Source organism: Schistocerca americana, chromosome 3 (genome assembly GCF_021461395.2).
Source record: "Schistocerca americana isolate TAMUIC-IGC-003095 chromosome 3, iqSchAmer2.1, whole genome shotgun sequence".
Taxonomy (NCBI): domain Eukaryota; kingdom Metazoa; phylum Arthropoda; class Insecta; order Orthoptera; family Acrididae; genus Schistocerca; species Schistocerca americana.
The window spans coordinates 975,014,281-975,041,305 of NC_060121.1; the positions used below are offsets into that span (position 1 = coordinate 975,014,281).

The following is a 27,025-nucleotide window of genomic DNA, read 5'->3' on the forward strand; positions in this document are numbered from 1 at the left end:
TCTAGAAATTTCTTATGTTTGAAATCTTTGTACACCACTAAAACGAAATAGCGGATCATGACTTTGGGTGACTGCCATGCTCCATTGAGCAATAACTGAGGAATAAGTATGCTACCAAGTTATATCATTGTTGTTGTGGTCTTCAGTCCTGAGCATGGTTTGATGCAGCTCTCCATGCTACTCTATCCTGTGCAAGCTTCTTCATCTTCCAGTACCTACTGCAACCTACATCCTTCTGAATCTGCTTAGTGTATACATCTCTTAGTCCTGCTCTACGATTTTTACCCTCCACGCTGCCCTCCCATACTAAATTTGTGATCCCTTGATGCCTCAGAACATGTCCTACCAACCGGTCCCTACTTATAGTCAAGTTGTGACACAAATTTCTCTTCTCCCCAATCCTATTCAATACCTCCTCATTAGTTATGTTATCTACCCATCTAATCTTCAGCATTCTTCTGTAGCACCACATTTCGGAAGCTTCTATTCTCTTCGTGTCCAAACTATTTGTCGTGCATGTTTCACTTCCATACATGGCTACACTCGATACAAATACTTTCAGAAACGACTTCCTGACACCTAGTCTATACTCGATGTTAACAAATTTCTCTTCTTCAGAAACGCCTTCCTTGCCATTGCCGGTCTACATTTTATATCCTCTCTACTTCGACCATCATCAATTATTTTGCTCCCCAAATAGTAAAACTCATCTACTACTGTAAGTGTCTCATTTCCTAATCTAATTCCCTCAGCATCACCCGACTTAATTCGATTACATTCCAATATCTTCGTTTTGCTTTTGTTGATGTTCACCTTGTATCCTCCCTTCAAGACACTGTCCATTCCGTTCAACTGCTCTTCCAGGTCCTTTGCTGTCTCTGACAGAATTACAATGTCATCGGCGAACCTCAAAGTTTTTACTTCTACTCCATGAATTTTAATACCTACTCCGAATTTTTCTTTTGTTTCCTTCACTGCTTGCTCAATATACAGATTGAATAACAGCGGGGATAGGCTACAACCCTGTCTCACTTCCTTCCCAACCACTGCTTCCCTTTCATGTCCCTCGACACTTATAACTGCCGCCGGCCGCGGTGGTCTAGCGGTTCTGGCGCTGCAGTCCGGAACCGCGGGGCTGCTACGGTCGCAGGTTCGAATCCTGCCTCGGGCATGGGTGTGTGTGATGTCCTTAGGTTAGTTAGGTTTACGTAGTTCTAAGTTCTAGGGGACTTATGACCTAAGATGTTGAGTGCTCAGGGCCATTTGAACCATTTTTTATAACTGCCATCTGGTTTCTGTACAAATTGTAAATAGCTTTTCGCTCCCTGTATTTTACCCCTGCCCCCCTCAGAATTTGAAATAGAGAATTCCAGTCAACATTAAGTCGTAGGGTCAGTATTGCCTCACGTGTTCCAATAATTCTACGGAATCCAAACTGATCTTCTCCAGGGTCGGCTTCTACCAGTGCTAAAGCCGCGAAATTTAACCGACAGGAAGAAGATGCCGTGATATGCAAATGATTAGCTCTTCAGAGCATTCACACAAGGTTGGCGCCGCTGGCGACACCTACAACGCGCTGACATGAGGAAAGTTTCGAACCGATTTCTCATACACAAACATCAGTTGACCGGCGTTGCCTCGTGAAAAGTTGATGCCTCGTGCAAGTAGGAGAAATGCGTACCATCACGTTTCCGACTTTGAGAAAGGTCGGAGTGTAGCCTATCGCGATTGCGGTTTATCGTATCGCGAGCTACATTGCTACTCGCGTTGGTCGAGATCCAATGACTGTTAGCAGAATATGGAATCAGTGGGGTCAGGAGGGTAATACGGAACGCCGTCCTGGACCCCAACGGCCTCGTATCACTAGCAGTCGAGAAGACAGGCATCTAATCCGCATGGCTGTAACGGATCGTGTAGCCACGTCTCGATCCCCGAGTCAACAGATGGGGACGTTTGCAAGACAACAACCATCTGCACGAACAGTTCGACGACGTTTGCAGCTCGGATACCATGGCTGCGGTTACTCTTGAGGCTGCATCACAGACAGGAGCACCTGCGATGGTGTACTCAATCGACGAACCTGGGTGCACGAATGGAAAACGTCATTTTTTCGGATGAAGCCAGGTTCTGTGTACAGCATCATGATGGTCGCATCCGTGTTTGGCGACATCGCGATGAACGCAAATTGGAAGCGAGTATTCGTCATCGCCATACTGGCGTATCACCCGGCGTGATGGTATGGGGTGCCATTGGTTACACGTTCCGGTCATCTCTTGTTCGCAATGACGGCACTTTGAACACTGGACGTTACATTTCTGATGTGTTACGACCCGTGGCTCTACCCTTCATTCGATACCTGCGAAGCCCTACATTTCAGCAGGATAATGCACGACCACATGTTGCAGGTCCTGTACGGGCATTTCTGGACACAGAAAATGTTCGACTGCTGCCCTGGCCAGCTCATTCCCCAGATCTCTCACCAACTGAAAACGTCGAGCAACTGGCTCCTCACAATACGCCAATCACTACTCTTGATGAACTGTGGTATCGTGTTGAAGCTGCATGGGCAGCTGTACCTGTACACGCCATCCAAGCTCTGTTTGACTCAATGCCCAGGCGTATCAAGGCCTTAATTACGGCCAGAGGTGGCTGTTCTGGGTACTGATTTCGCAGGATCTATGCACCCAAACTGCGTGAAAGTGTAATCACATGTCAGTTCTAGTATTTGTCCAATGAATACCCGTTTATCGTCTTCATTTCATCTTGGTGTAGCAATTTTAATGGCCAGTAGTGTATTATATTCTTCTTGAAGTCTGAGGGTATTTCACCTGTCTCATACATCTTGCTCACCAGATGGTAGAGTTTTGTCATGACTGGCTCTCCCAAGGCCATCAGTAGTTCTAATGGAATGTTGTCTACTCCCGGGGCCTTGTTTCAACTCAGGTCTTTCAGTGCTCTGTCAAACTCTTCACGCAGTATCTTATCTCCCATTTCGTCTTCGTCTACATCCTCTTCCATTTCCATAATATTGTCCTCAAGTACATCGCCCTTGGATAAACCCTCTATTTACTCCTTCCACCTTTCTGCCTTCCCTTCTTTGCTTAGAACTGGGTTTCCATCTGAGCTCTTGATATTCATACAAGTGGTTCTCTTCTCACCAAAGGTCTCTTTAATTTTCCTGTAGGCAGTATCTATCTTACCCCTAGTGAGACAAGCCTCTATATCCTTACAATTGTCCTCTATCCATCCCTCCTTAGCCATTTTGCACTTCCTGTCGATCTCATTTTTGAGACGTTTGCATTCCTTTTTGCCTGCTTCATTTACTGCATTTTTATATTTTCTCCTTTCATCAGTTAAATTCAATATTTCTTCTGTTACCCAAGGATTTCTATTAGCCCTCGCCTTTTTACCTACTTGATCGTCTGCTGCCTTCAATACTTCATCCCTCAGAGCTACCCATTCTTCTTCTACTGTATTTCTTTCCCGCATTCTTGTCAATCGTTCCCTAATGCTCTCCCTGAAACTCTCTACAACCTCTGATTCCGTCAGTTTATCCAGGTCTCATCTCCTTAAATTCGCTCCTTTTTGCAGTTTCTTCAGTTTTAATCTACAGTTTATAAGCAATAGATTATGGTCAGAGTCCACATCTGCCGCTGGAAATGTAATACAGTTTAAAACCTGGTTCCTAAATCTCTGTCTTACCATTATATAATCTATCTGAGACATTCCAGTATCTCCAGGCTTCTTCCGTGTATACAACCTTCTTTTATGATTCTTGAACCAAGTGTTAGGTATGATTAAGTTGTGCTCTGTGCAAAATTCTACCATGCGGCTTCCTCTTTCATTTCTTAGCCCTAATCCATATTCACCTACTACTTTTCCTTATCTTTCTTTTCCTACTATCTAATTCCAGTCACCGATGACTATTAAATTTTTGTCTCCCTTCACTGTCTGAATTTCTTTTATCTCATCATACATTTCATCAATCTCTTCGTCATCTGCAGAGCTAGTTGGCATATAAACTAGTACTACTGTAGTGGGTGTGGGCTTCGTGTCTATCTTGGCCACAATAATGCGTTGACTATGCTGTTTGTAGTAGCTTACCCGCACTCCTATTTTTTTATTCATTATTAAACCTACTCCTGCATTACCCCTATTTGATTTTGTATTTATAACCCTGTATTCACCTGACCAAAAGTCTTGTTCCTCCTGCCACGGAACTTCACTTATTCCCACTATATCTAACTTTAACTTATCCATTTCACTTTTTAAATTTTCTGACCTACCTGCCGGATTGAGGGATCTGACATTCCACGCTCCGATCCGTAGAACGCCAGTTTTCTTTCACCTGATAACGACGTCCTCCTGAGTAGTCCCCGCCCGGAGATCCGAATGGGGGACTTTTTTACCTCCGGAATATTTTACCCAAGAGGACGCCATCATCATTTAACCATACTGTAAAGCTGCATGCCCTCGGGAAAAATTACGGCCGTAGTTTCGCCTTGCTTTCAGCCGCTCGCAGTACCAGCACAGCAAGGCCGTTTTGGTTAGTGTTACAAGGCCAGATCAGTCAATCATCCAGACTGTTGCCCCTGCAACTACTGAAAAGGCTGCTGCCCCTCTTCAGGAACCACACGTTTGTCTGGCCTCTCAACAGATACCCCTCCGTTGTGGTTGTACCTACGGTACGGCCATCTGTATCGCTGAGGCACACAAGCCTCCCCACCAATGGCAGGGTCAATGGTTCATGGGGGGGTTACATCTTTATCCTTCCCAAATTAAGTACGCAACAAAATGTTATTACATTCACAATCATTTACATAACAATAATTGAAATTTCCGACAGCTATCGATAAACAAAGCGGAAACAATCATTCGCCTTGTCATTGTGCGTACTTTTTATTGGACTTTGAGAGCTTCAGTAACACGTATGTCTTCTGTGATCGTCTGTCACTGCCTGACACCTAAGTGGCATGTTCCATGTAACTCTACAGAGGTCAGTCTGTGGTATCCGCTCCTATCTTTCAATGAGAGCCATTGAGAGTTCTTGGAGAGTCTGAGGCGAAACAAGTCGACTGCAGACACATCTGTCAGGCATGTGCCCCACATACAAGGTGGGGTTTAGGCAGGGCTCACCACTTGTCATTCCATTACTTCAGTGCCCAGCCTCCGCAAGACATCCATCTAGTCGCCCACCCTATCGGCCCTGCGTGAGAAGGAATTCAGGGCAACCACCGTACGCATCACCCATTATATGATGCACCGGGATGTGTTCGATGGGCTGCCTGGCGGTAAGGACACCGTGGGCAACGATAATATGCCGTACGACTGTGAACACTGATGCCTCCCCACACTGTCACAGAACCTCGATCGAATCTGTCGATATCCTGGTCAACATTTGGTAGGTACCGCTCACCATGGCGTCTCCACATACGAGCACTTTCCATCAGAGGAAAATTGGACACATCTGTGAGTGAAACGTTTCGCAACGTTTGTCTGTTCATACGGGAACGGCAGAAGTGAAACTGAGTTGTGAGCTGTTGTCGTTTCAAATGGGGTCCTCGAACAGAACGTCTGGGTCGTGAGGTCCTTCCTCGTTACCTGTTGCTTACAGTCTGATCGGACACAGCGGCTCCAGTGACCCACCTGAGATCTTATTGCGGTGCTCTGGCGGTAGCCGTATGACGTCGCAGAGCAGAGATGGCCGGATATCGGTCTTCCTGTGGAGCTGTAATGCTTCGGCGACCTTGTCCAACTCGCCCTGTTTACTGACCTGTCTCCCCAGGGGGTGTCCACATCCTGTGGATGGCAGGTGGGAGACACTGGCACATGCAGCAACAAGCCCGAAAGTCTGTTCTTTCTGGATCAAACAGACTGTCCTTGGTACTTGCACTGCGTTAAAATGTCGCTTTCTACATCTACATTTATACTCCGCAAGCCACCCAATGGTGTGTAGCGGAGGGCACTTTACGTGCCACTATCAATACCTCTCTTTCCTGTTCCAGTCGCGTATGGTTCGCGGGAATAACGACTGCCGCAAAGCCTCCGTGCTCGCTCGAATCTCTCTAATTTTACATTCGTGATCTCCTCGGGAGGTATAAGTAGGGGGAAGCAATATATTCGATACCTCATCCAGAAACGCACCCTCTCGAAACCTGGCGAGCAAGCTACACCGCGATGCAGAGCGCCTCTCTTGCAGAGTCTGCCACTTAAGTTTGTTAAACATCTCCGTAACGCTATCACGGTTGCCACATAACCCTGTGACGAAACGCGCCGCTCTTCTTTGGATCTTCTCTATCTCCTCCGTCAACCCGATCTGGTACGGATCCCACACTGATGAGCAATACTCAAGTATAGGTCGAACGAGTGTTTTGTAAGCCACCTCCTTTGTTGATGGACTACATTTTCTAAGGACTCTCCCAATGAATCTCAACCTGGCACCCGCCTTACCAACAATTAATTTTATGCGATAATTCCACTTAAGATCCTTCCGTACGTATACTCCCAGATATTTTACAGAAGTAACTGCTAAGAGTGTTTGTTCCGCTATCATATAATCATACAATAAAGGATCCTTCTTTCTATGTATTCGCAATACTTTACATTTGTCTATGTTAAGGGTCAGTTGCCACTCCCTGCACCAAGTGCATATCCGCTGCATATCTTCCTGCATTTCGCTGCAATTTTCTAATACTGCAACTTCTCTCTATGGTACAGCATCAACCGCGAAAAGCCGCATGGAACTTCCGGCACTATCTACTAGGTCATTTATATATATTGTGAAAAGCAATGGTCCCATAACACTCCCCTGTGGCACGCCAGAGGTTACTTTAACATCTGTAGACGTCTCTCCATTGAAAACAACATGCTGTGTTCTGTTTGCTAAAAACTCTTCAATCCAGCCACACGGCTGGTCTGATATTCCGTAGGCTCTTACTTTGTTTATCAGGCGACAGTGCGGATCTGTATCGAACGCCTTCCGGAAGTTAACGAAAATGGCATGTATCTGGGAGCCTGTAACTGATATTTTCTGGGTCTCATGAACAAATAAAGCGAGTTGGATCTCACACGATCGCTGTTTCCGGAATCCGTGTTGATTCCTACAGAGTAGGTTCTGGGTTTCCTGAAATGACATGATACGCGAGCAAAAAACATGTTCTAAAATTCTACAACAGATCGACGTCAGAGATAAAGGCCTATAGTTTTGCGCATCTGCTCGACGACCCTTCTTGACAACTGGAACTACCTGTGTTCTTTTCCAATCATTTGGAACCCTCCGTTCCTCCAGAGACTGTGGTACACGGCTGTTAGAAGGGGGGCAAGTTCTTTCGCGTACTCTGTGTAGAATTGAATTGGTATCCCGTCAGGTCCAGTGGACTTTCCTCTGTTGAGTGATTTCAGTTGCTTTTCTATTCCTTGGACACTTATTTCGATGTCAGCCATTTTTTCGTTCGTGTGAGGATTTAGAGAAGGAACTGCAGTGCGGTCTTCCTCTGTGAAACAGCTTTGGAAAAAGGTGTTTAGTATTTCAGCTGTACGCGTGTCATCCTCTGTTTCAATGCCATTATCATCCCAGAGTGTGTGGATATGCTGTTTCGATCCACTTACTGATTTAACGTAAGACCAGAACTTCCTAGGATTTTCTGTAAAGTCGGTACATAGAATTTCACTTTCGAATTCACTGAACGCTTCACGCATAGCCCTCCTTACGCTAACTTTGACATCGTTTAGCTTCTGTTTGTCTGAGAGGTTTTGGCTGCGTTTAAATTTGCAGTGAAGCTCTCTTTGCTTTCGCAGTTGTTTCTTAACCTTGTTGTTGAACCACGGTAGGTTTTTCCCATCCCTCACAGTTTTACTCGGCACGTACCTGTCTAAAACGCATTTTACGATTGCCTTGAACTTTTTCCATAAACACTCAACAATGTCAATGTCGGAACAGAAATTTTCGTTTTCATCTGTTAGGTAGTCTGAAATGTGCCTGCTATTACTCTTGCTAAGCAGATAAATCTTCCTCCCTTTTTTTATATTCCTGTTTACTTCCATATTCACGTGCTTGGTTGAATACGTCTACAAGTGACAGTTGCCGCCTGCGCACGCCACCAGAGAACTAGAGAACTATGGGACAAGGGTACTGACTTCCTTCTGAGGGGCCACCTTATATGTAATGCATAACACAGCCGATAGATGGCAAATGACAACTTTTGCGTACATTCAAAACGAAGATCACAGGCTACACAATAAGACCAAAGCTGCCGCCATTGTCAAAATAGATTTAACATATCGGATGATGATACATGTGTCTTTCTAATTCTTTCGAGCTGTATACGGAGTGTACATAAAAGTCTGACAACACTTTCAATTATTTATTGCACAAGAACTAAACATTGTACAGATATCAGACATATGTCATTTTGAAGAGAAACCCTGAAAGCTTTCTTTATTTCGTGTATACTGCCACAGCGTAGTTTGGTAATTTGCCGATAGTCAGCGCTAGTCGCAAACATGGCGAGTTCAGGTGCGGAGCTAGCTTTCTGTTTGTTGGAGTTCGAAATCGTCTCCCCGATTACCAAATCTCACTCCGTGTGACCTTTTTCTGTGGGGACACATTAAAGATCTGGTGTGTGTACCGCCTCTACCACGTGATGCAGCAGAGCTCCGGGAGAGAATACGGGAAGCGACTGCCACAGTCGACGATGCCATGCTGGCAAGAATTCGATTACCGTATTGACGTCTACCAGGTCACTCACGGTTCGCATATCGAATGTTTGCAAAAAGCACTTTCAGAGTTTATCTTCGAAATGCAATATGTATGACATCTGTACAATGTTTAGTTCTTGTGCAATAAATAATTGAAAGTGTTCCCGGACTTTATGTACACTGTGTATATTCTTGAAAACTGAATGCGTACAAGTAGCAGCGAACTCCGTCCAAGAGTTCAGTTCTCTTCTAGCCGCGTGTTGGTGTTTCTAATAAACGTGCTTTCTGTGCTTACTATTGTACTTCGTTGACGATCCTGCTTGGGCTTGATTGTGGAGACGCCACATTCGTCATCAGTGTGTCTCCAATACGGGAACATAAAAACGGTCTTTTACGTGGGCAGGGACCGGATTGCAAGGAGCACTTTATTCTCAAAGCCCTTGCATTCAGACAACCAGCATCCAACCAACGCCTATCTGGAACCACCGCCGCCAAGTATAACGCCCTGTGTAGGAACAAACAGTTGATTGACAAGAGACCATGCAGCGGTATGTTTCCATTGTGCACGCCCTTTACACATTGTATCCTACTACAGAAGAAGAAGACGAGTTTTCGATGAGTGTTTGGGAGAGATCCACAGGCTTTTGTGGCGTCAGAACTTCCTGTTCACAGATCAAGGTCTTAACACAGAAGAACAGGGCCAAAACAAAAAGACTCACTCACCAACCCATAGTTTTGGATGTAGCCTGTGGCTCAAGATGCGATGCAGGATCGTGCTACACTTTTACTGGCCAGGGTTTGGACATTATTTTGTGTGGAGGCTAAATGCACGTCGAGGTGAGGATGCTGAAGACCACCACTTCAGGATACAGGTGGACAGTGGCCTGTGAGTGGGGACCTGTCCGACAACTAACGGACCTTAAACAACTGGATATTTATTGTTCAACAATACACAAATTATGGATTGTCATCCCAGGCTGCCCATGGCAGCAAGTCAGAGGCAGCGTATGTCCTGCCAGGAATGTGCCAACGCCAGCGCGCAGTCGGTGTGGATGGTGCTGTGACAACAGGGGTGGCACAGGGCTACTGAGGTGGCTAGACAACTCTGGACGTTATCTGTGCTGCCAACGCCAGCCAGCAGCCCCTGTGCAGTGAGTCGAGAAGTGCCGAGTCTCCAGATGGGGGAGCAGCCAGCAGCAGTGGAGTGTCGGTGTGGATGGTGCTGTGACAACAGGGGTGGCACAGGGCTACTGAGGTGGCTAGACAACTCTGGACGTTATCTGTGCTGCCAACGCCAGCCAGCAGCCCCTGTGCAGTGAGTCGAGAAGTGCCGAGTCTCCAGATGGGGGAGCAGCCAGCAGCAGTGGAGTGTTTCCCACAGCTGCAGGAAGAGGGCGGTGGAGACTGCATGCCGCTGTGATGACAGAAGAGCAGCTGCTCAACTACACCCAAGAGGTAGACCACCAGGTGGTCTCCTGATTGAAGGCATGTAAGTCCTCCCCATTAGACTTGGCAGGGATGGTGATGATGTGGCTGACAGTGTCTCTGAGTCCCCAGGGTGTGACTTGCTGTTCCATAGAAGCTTGAAGACAATTAGATAAGTAGATGGTAGACCAACATTAGTCCCACCTCTGTGTTGGTCTGTTGCAAACTAAGGCGTCCCCCCTGAAAAACGAACAGTATTTACATGTGTGACTCTTAAGGCTTTCTCGGCAGATATGTTGTAAATAGTCTTCACGGGTGTGCCGCCGGATGACGTTGTGCAAATCCCACAATATTTCCTCGGAGCAACTGTCCGACATCATCAGGTGGTTGAACCTCGCCGGTGGCTAGGTACGACTGAGGAGCCTCCAGCGAGGTTCAACCACCTGATGATGTCGGACAGTTGCTCCGAGGAAATATTGTGGGATTTGCACAACGTCATCCGGCGGCACACCCATGAAGACTATTTACAGTATTTACATGGCCTGTGCTTGTTATGCTACTGGACTGGTATCATTGTCCCAACAGATACCGCCACTGCAGCTTGGGTACAGGGAAATTGGGCCATCTGAAGTGTATCTCCTCTGTCTTTACAAGCATCCATATAATTTGGCACCTACAATGCACAGTTAATCTTTGGGGTTAGGTAACCAGCTTGTGGTAGACCTGTAATACATGCAGTATGAGCAGTCTCCCCTTGTTGAAATCCATCCAGGCTGTTACTGCTTGATGCACTTTCCTCTGCTCGCTGTCTCATCAAAGAAGGTGTCTGAATGTTTACTTGGCTGCACCTAGTATATTATTTTGCAACACAACAGTTTCAAAAGGATCTCCAAGTGTTAATTCATAAAATGGAAGACAAAATTAAATTTGTAAAGGAAGGTGAAAAATTAGATATGTTGATGTGAGAATATATAAAACACAAAAAAAAAATTGATAAGGGAAGAAAAGAAAGTAAATTGAAGTGTGTGGAAGAGATTGATTAAAGAATGAAACCATGTTAAAAATCACATTTTGTGATTATTACCAACCTAATTTTTAACCATATCTATTTCTTATTTAAAAACGGTTTATAAAATATAAACATAAAACACCATACCATACATAATTAACAAAAACTGAAAAATCGTGAATCACATATAAAAATTTAAGACAACTTGAAGAGGTACAAGGACTGGCCAATCGTAAAGATTAATAAACGTAGATGGTATCTGTTAAACACAATAAATGACTTAATTAATTCAGTGACAGATATACTGCATGAAAAAAGCTGCTACTAGTGAAGGGTATTATAAAAAGAGACAAACAGGAAATTATAAGAACTAAGAGAATCAAGGGATGCATCTGGTAGTATCTCTATCCTCTTGCATTTTACTTTTCATATAGCTGCTTCTCTGCTTCTTTTCATCAACGTCATGGGGAGGGATTTACAAACATTGTTTGAGTGTACATCCAAGATTCTCGACACTCAGCTTTTTTTTTCTGTGCTCAAAGCAAATCAAGTATCCAGGAACACTCCTCGGCCCAACTCAAAGTTTCTGTTTGCCATGACGTTTGTTCTCTTTCCTTTCATCCTTACTACTCCATTGTGGTATGCAAGGAAGCCTGTCAGAAATACAAACAATACACGAGAAGTACTGGCAGACTGAAGCCTTGAGTTGGGCAGTGGGTTGTGTCTTGAACACTCAGTTCATATCAGCATTATACACCCAAAGACAGCCGTTGAATTTTAATGTCAAAGGATTTTTTAATGGAGTGTATAGTTTGCAGCACAATGAAAGATTCGTTCTAACAATAAAATATCGTTTCAAAAGCTTGTGACTAAATGTTTTATGGTTTAAATATTGGCTGTGTGGAATGTCAAAGTGCTAATATATTCATTTCACAAATGAAATTAAGAGGCACTATAAACAATCAAAATAAAGTCTAAAGACACCAACAACTTGTAGTCCCCTACACAACTGTCTAGATATATTTTGTATTTACAGTACTAATGTCTCATAATCATAATATTCAATAATAATTCGTACTGAAATATTGTTTCATATTAACTGATACTCCAAGGTGAAGGATTGATGTGCTGAGCACAAGAGCACCAATATGAAAAAACTTCAGTATTAAGTCTGTTTTCATAAACATTTACAGTACTTCAAATGATGACCAGATAATATTAACATTCTGAGTAAGTAAGTAAGTAAACTCCACAACCTGTGTTACACTATCTGCACCCTGAATGTTAATAACAATTTGCTCTACAGCCATTCATAATTTTATATTCATTTATTACATGACTGTAAGCCACAGACATTTCACAAAATCAACATAAAACAAACAAACAAACAAACACACACACACACACACACAAGAAAATTAAGAAACTTCTTTCAGTAAAAATAATATAGTAGACAGTAATTATACATGTACAGGAGGATTGCAGGAAGTTTTACCAATGCACAGAACTCCTATGCGAATGCATTGCATCTTTCTTTCTGTTACAGTTCAAGTGCTGCGGAGCTGTAAGATTTGAGGACTGGCAGTACAGCACATGGTTAAAAAATAATCCTGATACGCCAAGCAAAGTTCCTGACTCATGCTGCAAAACACCTTCTGCACTATGTGGGAAACGTGACCACCCAAGCAACATTTACTACAATGTAAGTCTTTTAATACAGCAATTAGCTGTACCATTTTGACTGAGAATACTATATGGGTATCCCTGAATATTTTCAAAATTCGTTTAGAGAGAGAACATAAATTAATTAGATAATTTTAAAATCGGCCTCAATTCACTGTTGAAAATGTGTATACATATTTTATTTTTTTACAGGGATGTATATACCGCTTGGCAGAGGAGATACAAGCCCATTTGTTAATTTTAGGCGCTGTTGGACTGGGAATATGCGTAATTCAAATTTTTGGCATGATCCTAAGTTGCTGGCTTTATATAAAGCTGAAGGATGTTGATAACATGGACTGACACAATTATAGATGATAGTGCTACACTTTCTGGACTGTGTTAGCAGTATTCACAGTGTGTGTGTAAATATGCATATTTATTAGAAGACTGTATTTATATTTTTATGTTTCATTACATGTCATTACTTCTTGAACTGAAATAGTGAATTTCACATCAAAATCACAAACAAACAACCTACTAATCACATCAACATAATTGTAAAAAGCATATATATATATACATCATATATATTGACAAGATTTGCAATATTATTAAATTATATTATAAAGTTATTACTGTAAATAATATACCTAAAGTTACATAATAAAATAATATTAATAGATTAAGGTTTGGCTAGTGACAGATTTAATGTTGTGACAATCTGCCTGATCCTCTTCCTCTAATGACTCTTAAGTTAAGTTAATGTATTCCTGAAAAGCAAATATTTGAGAGATATCTCAACATTATTCTGTTGTAGAGCATAGCTAACAAATCATCTCTATACTGAGTATGTGGTAACTGCTACCCATCCTTTGTTCCATTACTGTATCAGCAATATTACAGTGCAGCTACTAACAATTAAAACTGAGCTGATGTCTTACTTAAATGTTAAACTATTTATCGTTGTCTGCATGACAGATTCTTTTATTTTCACTTTAGTCTTCCTTTCCTTGCAAGTATAATGAGCTGAATGTACAGGAAGTAGATTTATCAGACCACACAGTGTATACAGCCATTGCCAGGAACAACAGTGTCAAATGGTAAGAGAGGTATCTGGCTACCTCCTCCGGAACTAGATGTCAAAATGTAACTGTCTCAGTATACCGGCCATTCATTAATAACTACATGATAATTATTACTCTGTACACACAATATTCACTTCCTTTGGTGCAGATGAATCTTGAATGCCCATTACAGTTTATTATCAACATTTAAATCTTGACATTTTGCATCAAATAAGAATTTGATTACAATGTTATAGGTTCTTATATTGCTTGACTCTAGCAACCACTTACCTGACATTGTTTATGGTAGTGTATTATTGATGAGGTATGTTAACAACATTTTCCTTATTACCTTCTATTTTGGGGATTGTAGTAAGATTTGGTATGTGTCTCCAGGAGTGATACCATCAAAGACAGATGTTTGGATAAGGTGCAGTTTAAGTGCTCTGGGAGTTCCCTATGGTTTAGTATTATGTCTAGTGATGTCCCGTCACTTGCAACCTGTTTTGCCAATTCATCTGTTTTTTTGCTGTCCAGGAATCCCCAGTGGGCTTTCACCTACATAAATGTGATGCAGGTCTGCCTTCTTAGGTATTCATAGTACTAGAAGCCAACTTGGGATAGGTATTCATTCATAATTTTTGAGACTTTTATACTAGATTTCTCTCATAGCATACTAACAGAGGCTGATAATATTGCAAAAGATGAGTACTTCTGGTTTATACAACACTGTATTGCCTTTAAAACTACAATAGTCTCAGTCAGGTAGTTAGAGGTATTTGCTAGTAACTTAATTTTTATGCTGTGCACATTTTGAACTGTCTGTGTATATGTAGATTACACAGTTTCCTGTTTCTCCAGTCGCATTCTCAATGGTGCAGTCACTCCAAAAAATCATGTTTCATCGTTTGGAATGAAATGTGATTCCTGAAATAGCTGTATTGGTACACTGGCCACTGTATGTTCGAGGCAATATCTCTGCACATACCTGCCAATTTGTTATATGTCGAAATGAAATCATATGGCTTTTTGTTCCGATTTCCTTGGGGTGTACAGCACAGTTGTAGAATGTGGTGTATTTGATCATGAACATCTACCTCCTTATATAAAGGTCCTTCCACCACAGTACATTTATCAGTGTGGATTTCATTGGTCCTAAGCAGGTGCATGTACAACAGCACTGAAATCTGTCTAACTTCTCTAACAGCTTGCTGCTCATGTACTTGTAGACTATACGTCCCTAAACCAATCTGGATCGGAAGAGAGCAGTACAGTAGTGACAGAACTGAAGAATGTGTCCCCATCCATGTTGTGGTAAGGAATCTGATAATATTCAGCATCTGCTCGCTATTTTAAATCAAGTTACTGACATGCACTGCTCAAGTAAGCTTACTAGTCAGAGTTATTCCTAAAAATCGAATATGTGCCTTCACCTGCGTTTTCTTATCACCCACATGCGTTAAACAATTTCTTGGTAGTCACCCTTCATAATGAATACGACTACCAAAGGTTTCTCCAGCACCATCATCAGATTACACAGCCGCAAGTAAACACACACATGTCAACTGAGCAATACTAACTGAGTTAACACACTTGCATGTTGCAGGTATATATTGCATATAGTAATGGACTGAGTACTGATCCTTATGGTTCACCACTGTCCATTGTACACTTTCTAATATATATAGTTCGTTCACTTATTAATGTCAACATTTCTTCTACAAACTAAAGTGGTGCTCCTAACTGTAACAACGTGTATCTAATGAGATGTTTATCTGAACATTATCATAGGCTTTTGAGACATCTGATAATATGATTGCTATATATTTGCTCTTACTAAACCCAGGTAACACTGAGGACACTAACATAGGCACACTGGCCATATACCTGTTACCTCTATGAAATCTAATTGACAGCCACTTAGCAAGGGTGATAGCTATAACCACCATTATAATCACCTTTTTATTGGTTTTTCCCTTTAACAGTGTATGATGGTAGTGCAGCTTCATTTCTTGCCCAACTACAGCATGACAGCTACGAAGTGTTAGTAGAATACAGAAGCCAAGGATTTCCATTTCTGTTTCTATACATAGTACTATTACTTTGAATGTCCAGAGTTCTTTGAAGAATAGAATGAATTGTTTTAAACCCAACTGACAAAGAATTATGTCGGTTCTGGTGTATCATTTCAAAACATTAGTGTAATAAGGACATAGACAGGCTGGTCAGGAGCCGGATTCTACTTTATTTCACTTGTACTTTATCCATGCATTCCATTGTCGTGCAAAAGAACTGCATGACACTAAATAGAATCAATACTACATCTCCATCCATATTCTGCAAGCAGCCATATGGAGGGGAAAACTACTTTCTAAATGCCTCTGTACAACCCTAACATCACTGATTTTGTCTTCGCAGTCCACTCTTTATGAGGAATGTACATTGGTGGCAGTAGAATTGCTCTGCAGAAAGCCACAGATGCTGGCTCTCTTAACCATCCCACTAGAGGGCCGAGTCCTCCCTCGAGCATGGGGATGGGTGTGTGTGTTGTCCTAAGCGTAAGTTAGCTTAAGTAGTGTGTAAGTCTAGGGAATGATGACCTCAGCAGTTTGGTCCCTCAGCAATTCACACACAGTTGAACATTTTCTAAACCACCTCAATAGTGTTTCAAGAGAAGAACTTCATCTTCTGTGCAGGGATTTCCATTTCACTTCAAGGGGCATTTCTGTAAATCTCACATGTTGATCAAAGTGACTGGTAACAAATCTAGCAGCTTGCCTCTGAATTGGTTTCACTGTCTTCTTTTAATCCGACCTGATGAGGACACCAAGCACATAAGCAGTACTCAAGAATAGGCAGACTAATGTTGCATGAGTGGGTCATCTTTGTAGATGAGCTAAACTTTCCTACAGTTCAAACATTTCTTTTCCCTGTAACACACCTTTTGTGCTATTTCTATTTCCTAACAGTTTGCAGTGCTATGCCCAGACATTTAATCTACATGACTGTGTCAAGTAGTACACTACCAGTGCTGTATTCTAACATTAGTTACTATACAGGGTGTAACAAGAATGTGTGGCACAAATTGCAGGACATGTTCCTCACACGTCGACGAAGAAATTTGTTTCCATGTTACAACTCATTTTCTCCACCACATTACTCATGGGAAACACACACGAACAGAAAGCACCAGCATTCCAAATGCAACTCTGTCACACACGAGATGTTCAGTATTCCCCCCATGGGCACTGATACATGCATCAATCCGCCATTGTAGTTAATCTCAGATGTGCTGACGTATCTCAGGAGAAATTTCGTATCGTTTTGCAGCCTTCCACAATATGGGCAAGGAGACTCTGAATATCCTGTACTAGCATTCCACACACAAGAGCTTTAAATGCCACTGCAAATAAAAGACCAATGGGTGTAGGTCCAGACAGTGTGGAGGCCAGGCAATTGGTCCATCTCAACCTCTCCATCTATTACTAAATCTGTTATTCAGAAGCTGACAGATATTAACGTTAAGATGAGTAGGTGCTCCATTGTGCATGAAGTACATGTTTTGTCGCACAGCTAAAGGCACATCTGCTAGCAGATCAGGTAGAACATTCTCTATGATATTATAACTTTGTCGGTTGAGCTTGTGTGAACCAGAAGATACGCAAGTACTTCCTCAATTTCCCCACCATTTCGATGTATACTCAGTCAATTTATACCTATTCCCTCGTCATTTTTCGCAATTCTATCGATTTTATGTCAGATCTATCCATGTGATCATGACATAACCTCTCGTTCGGTGTTCTGAAAGTGCCATTAATGTAGCACGGCTGCCTGCACCTAGCCCAAATGCCCTGATCGGGAGGTGTAATATAGAGTGGTCTGTTTTCTGTATGTTTGTGTATATGCATGCCTCGTGGACGGCTCCCAGCACCGAGTCCCCTCCTCCGGTGGACCAAACATCATACACAGAATACATGTCCAGACGTAACGAATGGTTGGTCCACCTGCAAACCCTATCACAGATGTGACATGTGGTGGATCTGCCTCCGAACATTGGTCCAGATACATTATCCGCAGCAGATCCAGACTCGATCGCTAACTCAGATGTGGTAATTGTATATCTGCATCCCAGCACTGCTTCGTACATTGAATTGGCGGATCAACTTTCAAACCCTATCCGGTGCATGGCATACTGTGGATCGGCATCTCAACATGGCTCCAGATATAATGCACAGCAGATTCACAATCGAACACTAACTCGGGTCTGCTGTGTGTCCTGGGAGCCTTCCACAAGGCATGAATATACACCGACGTACAGAAAACAGAGCAAATGCTCTGCAAATGTGGAGGTGACTGGATACAGTCGAGTACAGTGCTGCATTGCACCTCCCGATCAGAGCATTTGGGCTAGGTCACTTGTGCACAGGTGATTCGCGTTTCCTGTTAACAGTAGGAGCTGTCAGAATGGAGAGGGCTGATGGTGTGTAGGAATGTAGATGAACCGACCATGTTGTCCTCTACATGATCTAATAGCGAACTAATACTTAGTGTGTGTTGGATACCTTTCATGGTTGCGTGTAAATTTGATAAGATTGAATATGGACGTGCGTTTCCGCTGGATCGTTATTCCCACCCATGTAAATTGTTCGGTTGACACTTCTGCACATTTCACGCCTTTATTTAGTTGAGGGAAGATCGATTGTGGTGTGTGCATCAAGCATGTGGAAGACACGTTTGCCGGTTCTCTAGCCATGAGAAACACTTTAGTTGACCTTGTAAATTATAGGGATGATTTGGAATCTAATACATCACCAACATCGGTATTCGAGAGTGGAAATAACAGTTTCCTCTATTTGCTTCGAGTTGCTGAGTAAATGTCTTCGCAGACATGACAGGTTTCTAGTTAGTCAGTGGTTTATAGCACGCCCCACCTAGCTAAAGTTTCGGGTTTCTAGAGAAATAATTTCTGGTCTATATCTTCGGAATTATATCGCCTGAGCGGTACTGCTATGCAAGCGATATTGATATGTGCTTGATATCGAGAAGTACTGCGAAAATGGTATGACATTCTAGCAAATGAGACGACTGGGAGCTATTTTGAATTCGAGCTGTTTTCCTACACCTTATTAGGCATGGCAATATGCTATGTGCTATGTTCTTTTATGTTTCCATATTTTTGTCAACCCCTGTACGTTCCTAGAAGTGTCGATCAATATATCGCTTCATCCTACATATACATCGAGAAAAGACCGTGAAGGTAAAATAAGAAAGATTCGGGTTCATAAGGAGACTTAGCAGCAACCATCCTTATCATGAAACCTTTGCGACAGGAACAGGGAAGTGGAGAAGGGGCAATGAGACACTTAGTACCGTCCACAACAATCTATCAGCTGGCTTGCAGAGTATAATGTGGATATGTGTGGACAATGCATCACATCATATCATATAGCAAGAATGTAAAAATGTATTTCGATTTTGGTTTGAAAAGTGGATACCCATGTACATGCCAATCCCAATTTCCATGTAAGAAGTATTTGCATAGTTCATTCATAATCTTTGACATGAATGGACACCCATGTACATGCTAATACCAATTTCCATGTAAGAAGTATTTGCATAATTCATTCATGATCTTTATCATGAATAGTCAACTTTTTTCAAGAAGTGGCTGCATTGCTTACAACGTTTTACTTTACGCATTATAAATATTTAAAGGTTTGTCTAACACAGGGTGTAACAAATATATATGGCAGAAATTGCAGGACACATTCCTCACATGTAGACGAAGAAATTATATTATATGAACATGGATCTGGGTCTGGAAACACTTTGTGTCCCTGTTTCAACTCATTTTCTCCAACTCATTAATCGTAAAACACACAAGAATAGAACGTTAGAAGCATGGGGAAGATGCACTCTTGGTGACGTCTGGTTACATTGGGCACTGCCTGTTTTTTGTTTTACATGTCCCTATGTACAGGTACAGTTAACATCAACTGTTCCAGCGATCAGTACAATCATTGCAAGCACACTGGTTATTACATAGAGTTAATCACAGACTTGGCTTATGCAATGCCTGTGTACACAAATGCAGAGATGGCAGATGCTCATTTGATGTATGGATTAGCTGATAGCAATACCGCTCACACTCAACATTTGTACAGAAGATATTTCAATGACAGGAAAACGTTTGAAGCCATTGATTTTCGTCTTGGGGAACATGGGGAATTAAAGCCTTCACTCCCGACTGGGGGAGGCCTAGCAGGACGAGGACACTGCAACAAGAGGTGGCAGTTCTTCACGCAGCTCACGATGACCCCAGTGTCAGTACAAGATGCATAGCTGAAAGAGGGACTGTTGATCACATGACTATCTGGCAAGTGTTACACAAGGACCAACTGTATCCATACCATCTACAGTGTGTGCAGGCACTATCAGCTCCTGATTTTCCTGCATAAGTACTCTTCTGTGGATGGTTTAATCAACAAAGTGTCAATCCTAATTTTAGTGTAACTGTGCTGTTTGCAGATGAGGCATCATTCTGGTGAGATCAGATTTTAAAATTTTCACAATCGGCGTGTATGGGTAGACATCAGTCCTCACGTAACTGCTGAAGCAAGTCATCAACAAAGGTTTTCTGTCAATGTTTGGGCCGGCATTGTTGGTAACTGACTGGACCAGGAACAGTAATGCGTTTGTGCCGAAAGGGGAAACGAGGCCGAATTTGTAGAACAGTTCTGAGAGTGACCTCGATCCACTGACAGCTTTCTGATGTAAGAGGAATGATTTTGCATGGCGGAGGATATGAATTGTATGTTTACTACATCGACACGATATAATGTGCTATATTTCTGGATTGGATATCGGTTTCATGCTCTAGTATTTAAGCTCCTGTCCTCAGTGGGAGAGCAGTGTAATTGAGTAAGAGTCTTTCTGTATTTGACGATATGTATGGCACTTTGCAAGGTTTAGTTGTCAGTGAAATATGGCGATCAGTTTTTTTAGGGTGTTGTACAGATATGAAAGGAATCTGCACTGTTTGTGTACAATGTGTATACAAGGTGCAACAATAAAGTAATGAGACTGATTGTCTTTGCAAGATGTGGCAACCCTGCAGGCTTGCGTAGGCACAATATCTTTGACCTTGGTCTATAAACTGCTTCTAGTCCAAGCAGCTCATCGATGCAACTGCTCCGTCGTGATTTGTGCTGTAATAAGTTGACACATATTTGTGTCTCTCATCACGAAAATGGAACCACATAATATTGCGCAACGGTATGCCATTTCTTTTTGCGTTAAATTGGGTGAAAACGCGACGACAACTTACAGTAAGCTTCAGTAGGCTTTTGGAGAGGAAGTTATGTCAAGAGCTCAAGTTTTTCATGGGCATAAAATGTTTAGTGAAGGCAGAACGAATGTTGAAGATGAAGACCGCAGTGGACGACCATCAACCTAATGGGCGATTGTCAACTGGGCCAGGGTGTGTGAACTCGTACGATCTGATCAAAGATTATACGTGAAAATGATTGCAGAAGAAATGAAAATCAATCGAGAAACAGTTCATCTAATAATAACTGAAGATCATGGTATGAGAAAGATTTGTGCAAAAATAGTCCCCAAAAATCTCCCACCACAATAGCGAGAAACATGGAAAAATGTGGTAGCCGATCTGTTAGAGCAAACAGGAATCAATCCAGAATTGTTGAGCCATATTATCACTGGTGATGAAAGTTGTTTTTTTCAGTACGATCCAGAAACAAAACGCGTAAGTTCGCAACGATGCTCAAAGGGATCACACAAACCACAAAAATCTCTCATGTCAAATTCAAAAGTGAAATGCATGCTTGTTGCTTCTTTGATTCCAAGGGAATTGTTCATACTAAGTGGGTACCTCCTGGACAAACAGTTAACCAATATTACTACAAAGAAGTTTTAGAAAGACTTCGTGAAAGAGTTCTTTGTGTCCGTGCCAACATTGCTGATAATTGGATTCTGCATCACGATAATGCGCCATCCCATACTGCTCTGTCAGTGCAGCAATTTTTGACCTCAAATCAAATTTCAGTTCTACCACAGCCACCTTATTCCCAGATATCGCTCCGTGCGACTTTTTTCTATTTCCAAGAGTCAAAACGGCGGTCTAGGGACACCATTTTCAAACAACACAAAATGTCCAAAAAGCTGTGGGTAAGGTCTTGGAGGATATTACAGAAAATGAATCCCAGAAATGTTACCATCAATGGCAGAAGAGCTGGAGAAAGCGTGTACAGTCAGAAGGAGACAATACTAAACTTGACTAAAAAGGTAAGCAACATTTTTTGTCACATCAGTCTCATTACTTTATTGTTGCACCTCATACACTGCATTGTAAAGTTACTGTGGCTCATGCTGTGTAAAATGTGTATATACTGCATTGTAAAGTTACTGTGGTTTATGTTGTGGCATGCCTAGAGAAGATGACTGTGTGTCCCATCGTGAGGGACGTATAGATTCAGCACATCGATAACTGTGAGGGTTTGAGAGAGATTTTTTACGTGGAAAATTATGTGTGCTATAGATACTGAGATTTGTTCCAGAAGCACAGGCGTCAAGATCGGTGTCAGACTGTAGCAGCAATCGTAATATTTAATTGTAGTTATACTGGTAAATATGTTCCAGGCTTCCAATATTCTTATGAGTCTCGTATGTATTTGATGATCTGTAGAAAACTTTGCGGGTTTAACTATCAATTTAGTGATCTGTGCAAAATAATTTTACTGGCGAAAGTCCCATCTGCAGAAAGAAAGAAAAGGTGGATGGTGTTTCAATTCTGACGGCATCAGTAATTCAGCGGGTAAATTCGATAAGAGCTAATCGTAATGCTCAATTCATTCACAAGACATCCTTTGTGCTGGGGTATAGGAGTCTCTACACAGCGGTGAAAATGTTTGCGCATGTTGAGAGCAGGAAGGGCATCATGTTAGGACCGCTGGGAAGAGGTTGGATGGTTGGTTGTTTCGGGGAAGGAGACCAGACAGCGAGGTGATCGGTCTCATCGGATTAGGGAAGGACGGGGAAGGAAGTCGGCCATGCCCTTTGAAAGGAACCATCCCGGCATTTGCCTGGAGTGATTTAGGGAAATCACGGAAAACCTAAATCAGGATGGCCGGACGCGGGATTGAACCGTCGTCCTCCCGAATGCGCTGGGAAGAGGGCATTCGATGTTATTCTGCGCTATTTTCGTAAACAGGTTCTGTTAGGGAAAAAATTTCCGTGCATACAAGCTGAGACATCACGAAAACTCCTACAAAAGTGCACGTTAAGTATTTCTGGGACACTATGCAGTTTGCTAGAGTTCGACTTGGTTATTATTTTAGATAGCCATGTGGCTTCAGTTTACACTGAGAATGTTGCTAGGTGCGCTTGTGATGATGGTATGTAGCTACTCACTGTGATGCGTCAGTCACACGTCACGCATGGTGTGTTGCAATTTCTAGGGAGAAAGCAGCTTGTGCTATTCTGGAGCGAATTTCTGCAGTGTTGCTTGGCAATAAGCTCTTCGCCTGACCACAGGTAGAGGAAGGGTTCTTGCCAGCAGTGGTGAAAATGTGTGTGTGGACCACCTTGGAGCGTCTGCACTTTGTATATACATCTTTGCTCCCATCCAATCATGTCATCAATGGCGCCTAGGTGAGCACATATTTCAAGAGGAATTTCTCAGGTGTTGAGTGTGAAAGGTGTGGTGTCACCGCCAGACACCACACTTGCTAGGTGGTAGCCTTTAAATCGGCCGCGGTCCATTAGTATACGTCGGACCCGCGTGTCGCCACTGTCAGTGATTGCAGACCGAGCGCCGCCACACGGCAGGTCTAGAGAGACTTCCTAGCACTCGCCCAGTTGTACAGCCGACTTTGCTAGCGATGGTACACTGACAAATTACGCTCTCATTTGCCGAGACGATAGTTCGCATAGCTTTCAGCTACGTCATTTGCTACGACCTAGCAAGGCGCCATTATCATTTGCTATTTATCTTGTGATGCATATACCGTCAGACTGATGTTCACCAATTATGGATTAAAGTTAAGTATTCCAGAAGCTACGTACTATTTTTGCTACTATAAAGACCTTGTCATTTTCCAGACCTCACGCCATCCTGCGTGAGCTTAAACACGTGCCTTTTGGCTACCTTCTAGTGGCTTGGCTGTCTTGCCAAGTCACAACAAAAGGGATGCTGCCCCCTCATATGTGTGGGACCGGAATGGGCGCCTGTGTGTGATTTGACAGCTGACAGCTGCGTCACTTCGCGGGGCTACTGGTGCATCCCGACTTCTGAGAGCGTGTGCGGTCCAATGGGCAGGGAGCAGTGGACGGTGTCTGTGTGTATCTGTTGCATTATTTTGCAAGTGGGTCTGTAGGCTGTGCTATGCGCTATTTGGACAGTTTATGAGTACTGAGTGTGCCTACACATCACGGTGCTGCATTATTTAGGAGCAGTTTGCAGGTCTGTACTGAAATTATTTTGGTAAGTTAGAAGTTGTTTGCATGTCTGCAGAGCATTATTTAGGAGTAGTTTACCGGTCTGTAGACTGTGTATTGTGAGCCCAAGTATGTGTTTTGTATCAGTGTGATAAATATACTCCATCCCTAAATAAATTGTTCCAAAATAAATAAAGTACACTCCTTACTTACTCTCTGCAGCAGCCCAGTGCAGGCTGATTCATTTTAGAGCCATTTCCGCTCTCCAGACCACCATCTTGGATTACATCACAGGAGAGATGACAGCACCCTCTGGTGGCAGTACTGTGTACTAGATCAGTTGGACTCTTAGATATTGTGGTGGAGACACTGCCTGCAAAATAAAGACTCATGTCCAGCAAGGCAGAATCCTTTTCCCGCCATTTTCCGCCACCCTAGACCGCCATTTTGGGTTACATCACGGAACAGACGACAGCATCCTCTGGTGGCAGTACTGTGTACAAGGTCAGATGGACTCTAGATCCCTTGGTGGAGACACTGTCTCTCGCCATTTTCCCCCACCATCTTGGATTATGTCACAATGAGAGCGGCTAGCCGAAGTGGCCGTGCGGTTAAAGGCACTGCAGTCTGGAACCGCAAGACCGCTATGGTCGCAGGTTCGAATCCTGCCTCGGGCATGGATGTTTGTGATGTCCTTAGGTTGGTTAGGTTTAACTAGTTCTAAGTTCTAGGGGACTAATGACCTCAGCAGTTGAGTCCCATAGTGCTCAGAGCCACAATGAGAGCGCCCTCTGGTGGTGGTACTGTGTACTAGGTCACTTTGAGTCCAGATGCCTTGGGGACCACACTGGATGGTGGTAGTTCCTCTAATTGTTTAAATAAAATATTGCATGCAAACTAATAAAGACTTATAGGAAGCTGGTCGGGTCCTTTTCCCATGAATCCCTAGAAGGAGGTGGCAGTCGGGTGACTTAGGTTAGTGGAGGTAGTCCAAGTGTCCTTTCTATCGCGCCATTTTCTTAGCTTAGTAGAGATACGTGAATTGACCTTTCTTTAGCACCAAAATTCAAACTTGACGCCAGTTCCTAGGAAGAGGTGGCAGCCAGGTGACTTACGTTAGCGGAGGTAGCCCAAGTGACCTATCTTCCTATGATTTTCTTAGGTTAGTAGAGATAACCATGGCATGTTGCATTATCCTGTTGGAATTTGAACTTCCCGCCATTTTTCTGTGGTAGGGGAGGGAGGGGGTTAGGTCAGTGGAGATAGCCCAGTTGCCCCATCTTCCTGCCAAAATTGAAACTTCCTGCCAAAATCCAGCATTTTTCTGGGGTGGGGGTTATGTCAGTGGACATAGCCCAATTGTCCTACCTTCCCCCAAAAATTCAAACTTCCTACCAGGCGGGGCATAGCAGGGGGTGTGGCTCTTATGTCATCAGTGACGTCATGGCCGCCATCTTGGATAACGTCATGTGCTGTTGACGAGTTTACATGCTGAAATATTGGATGACGTCATCGCCGCCATCTTGGATACATCTGGCAACAATGTAGAGTGGGTCAGAACGGGCCTTGTCCCAATACTTTGGTTATGTTACTGTCGCAAAATAGCCATTAGCCATTCCTCCACATAATGTTTTGTCATGAATTTTACAAGCATAGTACCTCAAACTACACTGCCAGAAAAAAATTAGTACATCCTTTTAGAGGTTTCCAATTCACTCAGGGTTTGTTGTTGCAACAGTGCAAATGGAGCACATGACATTATAACATTTACTGACCAATAGTACGAGCATTTCTGAGGTACTATGTATTGCCCCATGCTAAAATACCCGTATTAGTACATGGCGTAGCCTCCGCAGGCAGTAATGAATGCGCTGACTCTGGGATGCAGTCATTCATACAAATGGCGAATACTGTCCTGGGATACGTTAATGCTAGCCTTTTCAATCTGTTCATGTATTCAATAGTTATTGGTAGATGAGTCACACAGGTCACTTCTCGTTCCACCATATTCAACACATGGTTGATTGGAGTCAAGTCCAGAGATTGCGCTGGACAGGGAGGTTGCTGCACATCCTGCAGAGCACACTGAGTCTATGGGCAGTGTGTGGGCGACCATTATCCTGCTGGAACAACACGTCACCTTCCTGTTGCAAGAATGGCAGAAGTACAGGTCTAACAACACACTGAACATACTGAGTGCACCGGCCGGTGTGGCCAAGCGGTTCTAGGCGCTTCAATCTGGAACTGCATGATCGCTACAGTCGCAGGTTCGAATCCTGCCTCAGGTATGGATGTGTGTGATGTCCTTACATCAGTTAGGTTTAAGTACTTCTCTGTGGCATGGGTGCCTGCGTGCTTCACACGTTTGCACCACAATGAGCCTTCTGGCTGTGAGCATTCCCTATTAATCAGTAGCCACAGATGGTGCCCTGGTAGCTATGCCACTGCACTGTCTCCTGATGGGCGACGCTGAAATTATTATCAGTCCATCTACGAGGGCAGTTCAATAAGTAATGCAACACATTTTTTTTCTCGGCCAATTTTGGTTGAAAAAACCGGAAATTTCTTGTGGAATATTTTCAAACATTCCCGCTTCGTCTCGTATAGTTTCATTGACTTCCGACAGGTGGCAGCGCTGTACGGAGCTGTTAAAATGGCGTCTGTAACGGATGTGCGTTGCAAACAACGGGCAGTGATCGAGTTTCTTTTG

The 27,025-nt window shown here is 43.0% G+C and overlaps 1 protein-coding gene across 1 annotated transcript in view; it reads left to right on the plus strand.

The window, feature by feature from the left end:
* LOC124606734 (CD151 antigen-like) overlaps window positions 1-13,366 on the plus strand; it is a 147,532-nt gene extending 134,166 nt beyond the window's left edge. The window contains exons 5-6 of the mRNA XM_047138765.1: window positions 12,678-12,833; window positions 13,007-13,366. Coding sequence (XP_046994721.1) covers window positions 12,678-12,833; window positions 13,007-13,156 — 306 coding nt within the window. The 3' untranslated portion in view covers window positions 13,157-13,366. The remainder of the gene's footprint in view (window positions 1-12,677; window positions 12,834-13,006) is intronic.
* Window positions 13,367-27,025: the final 13,659 nt, after the last annotated feature.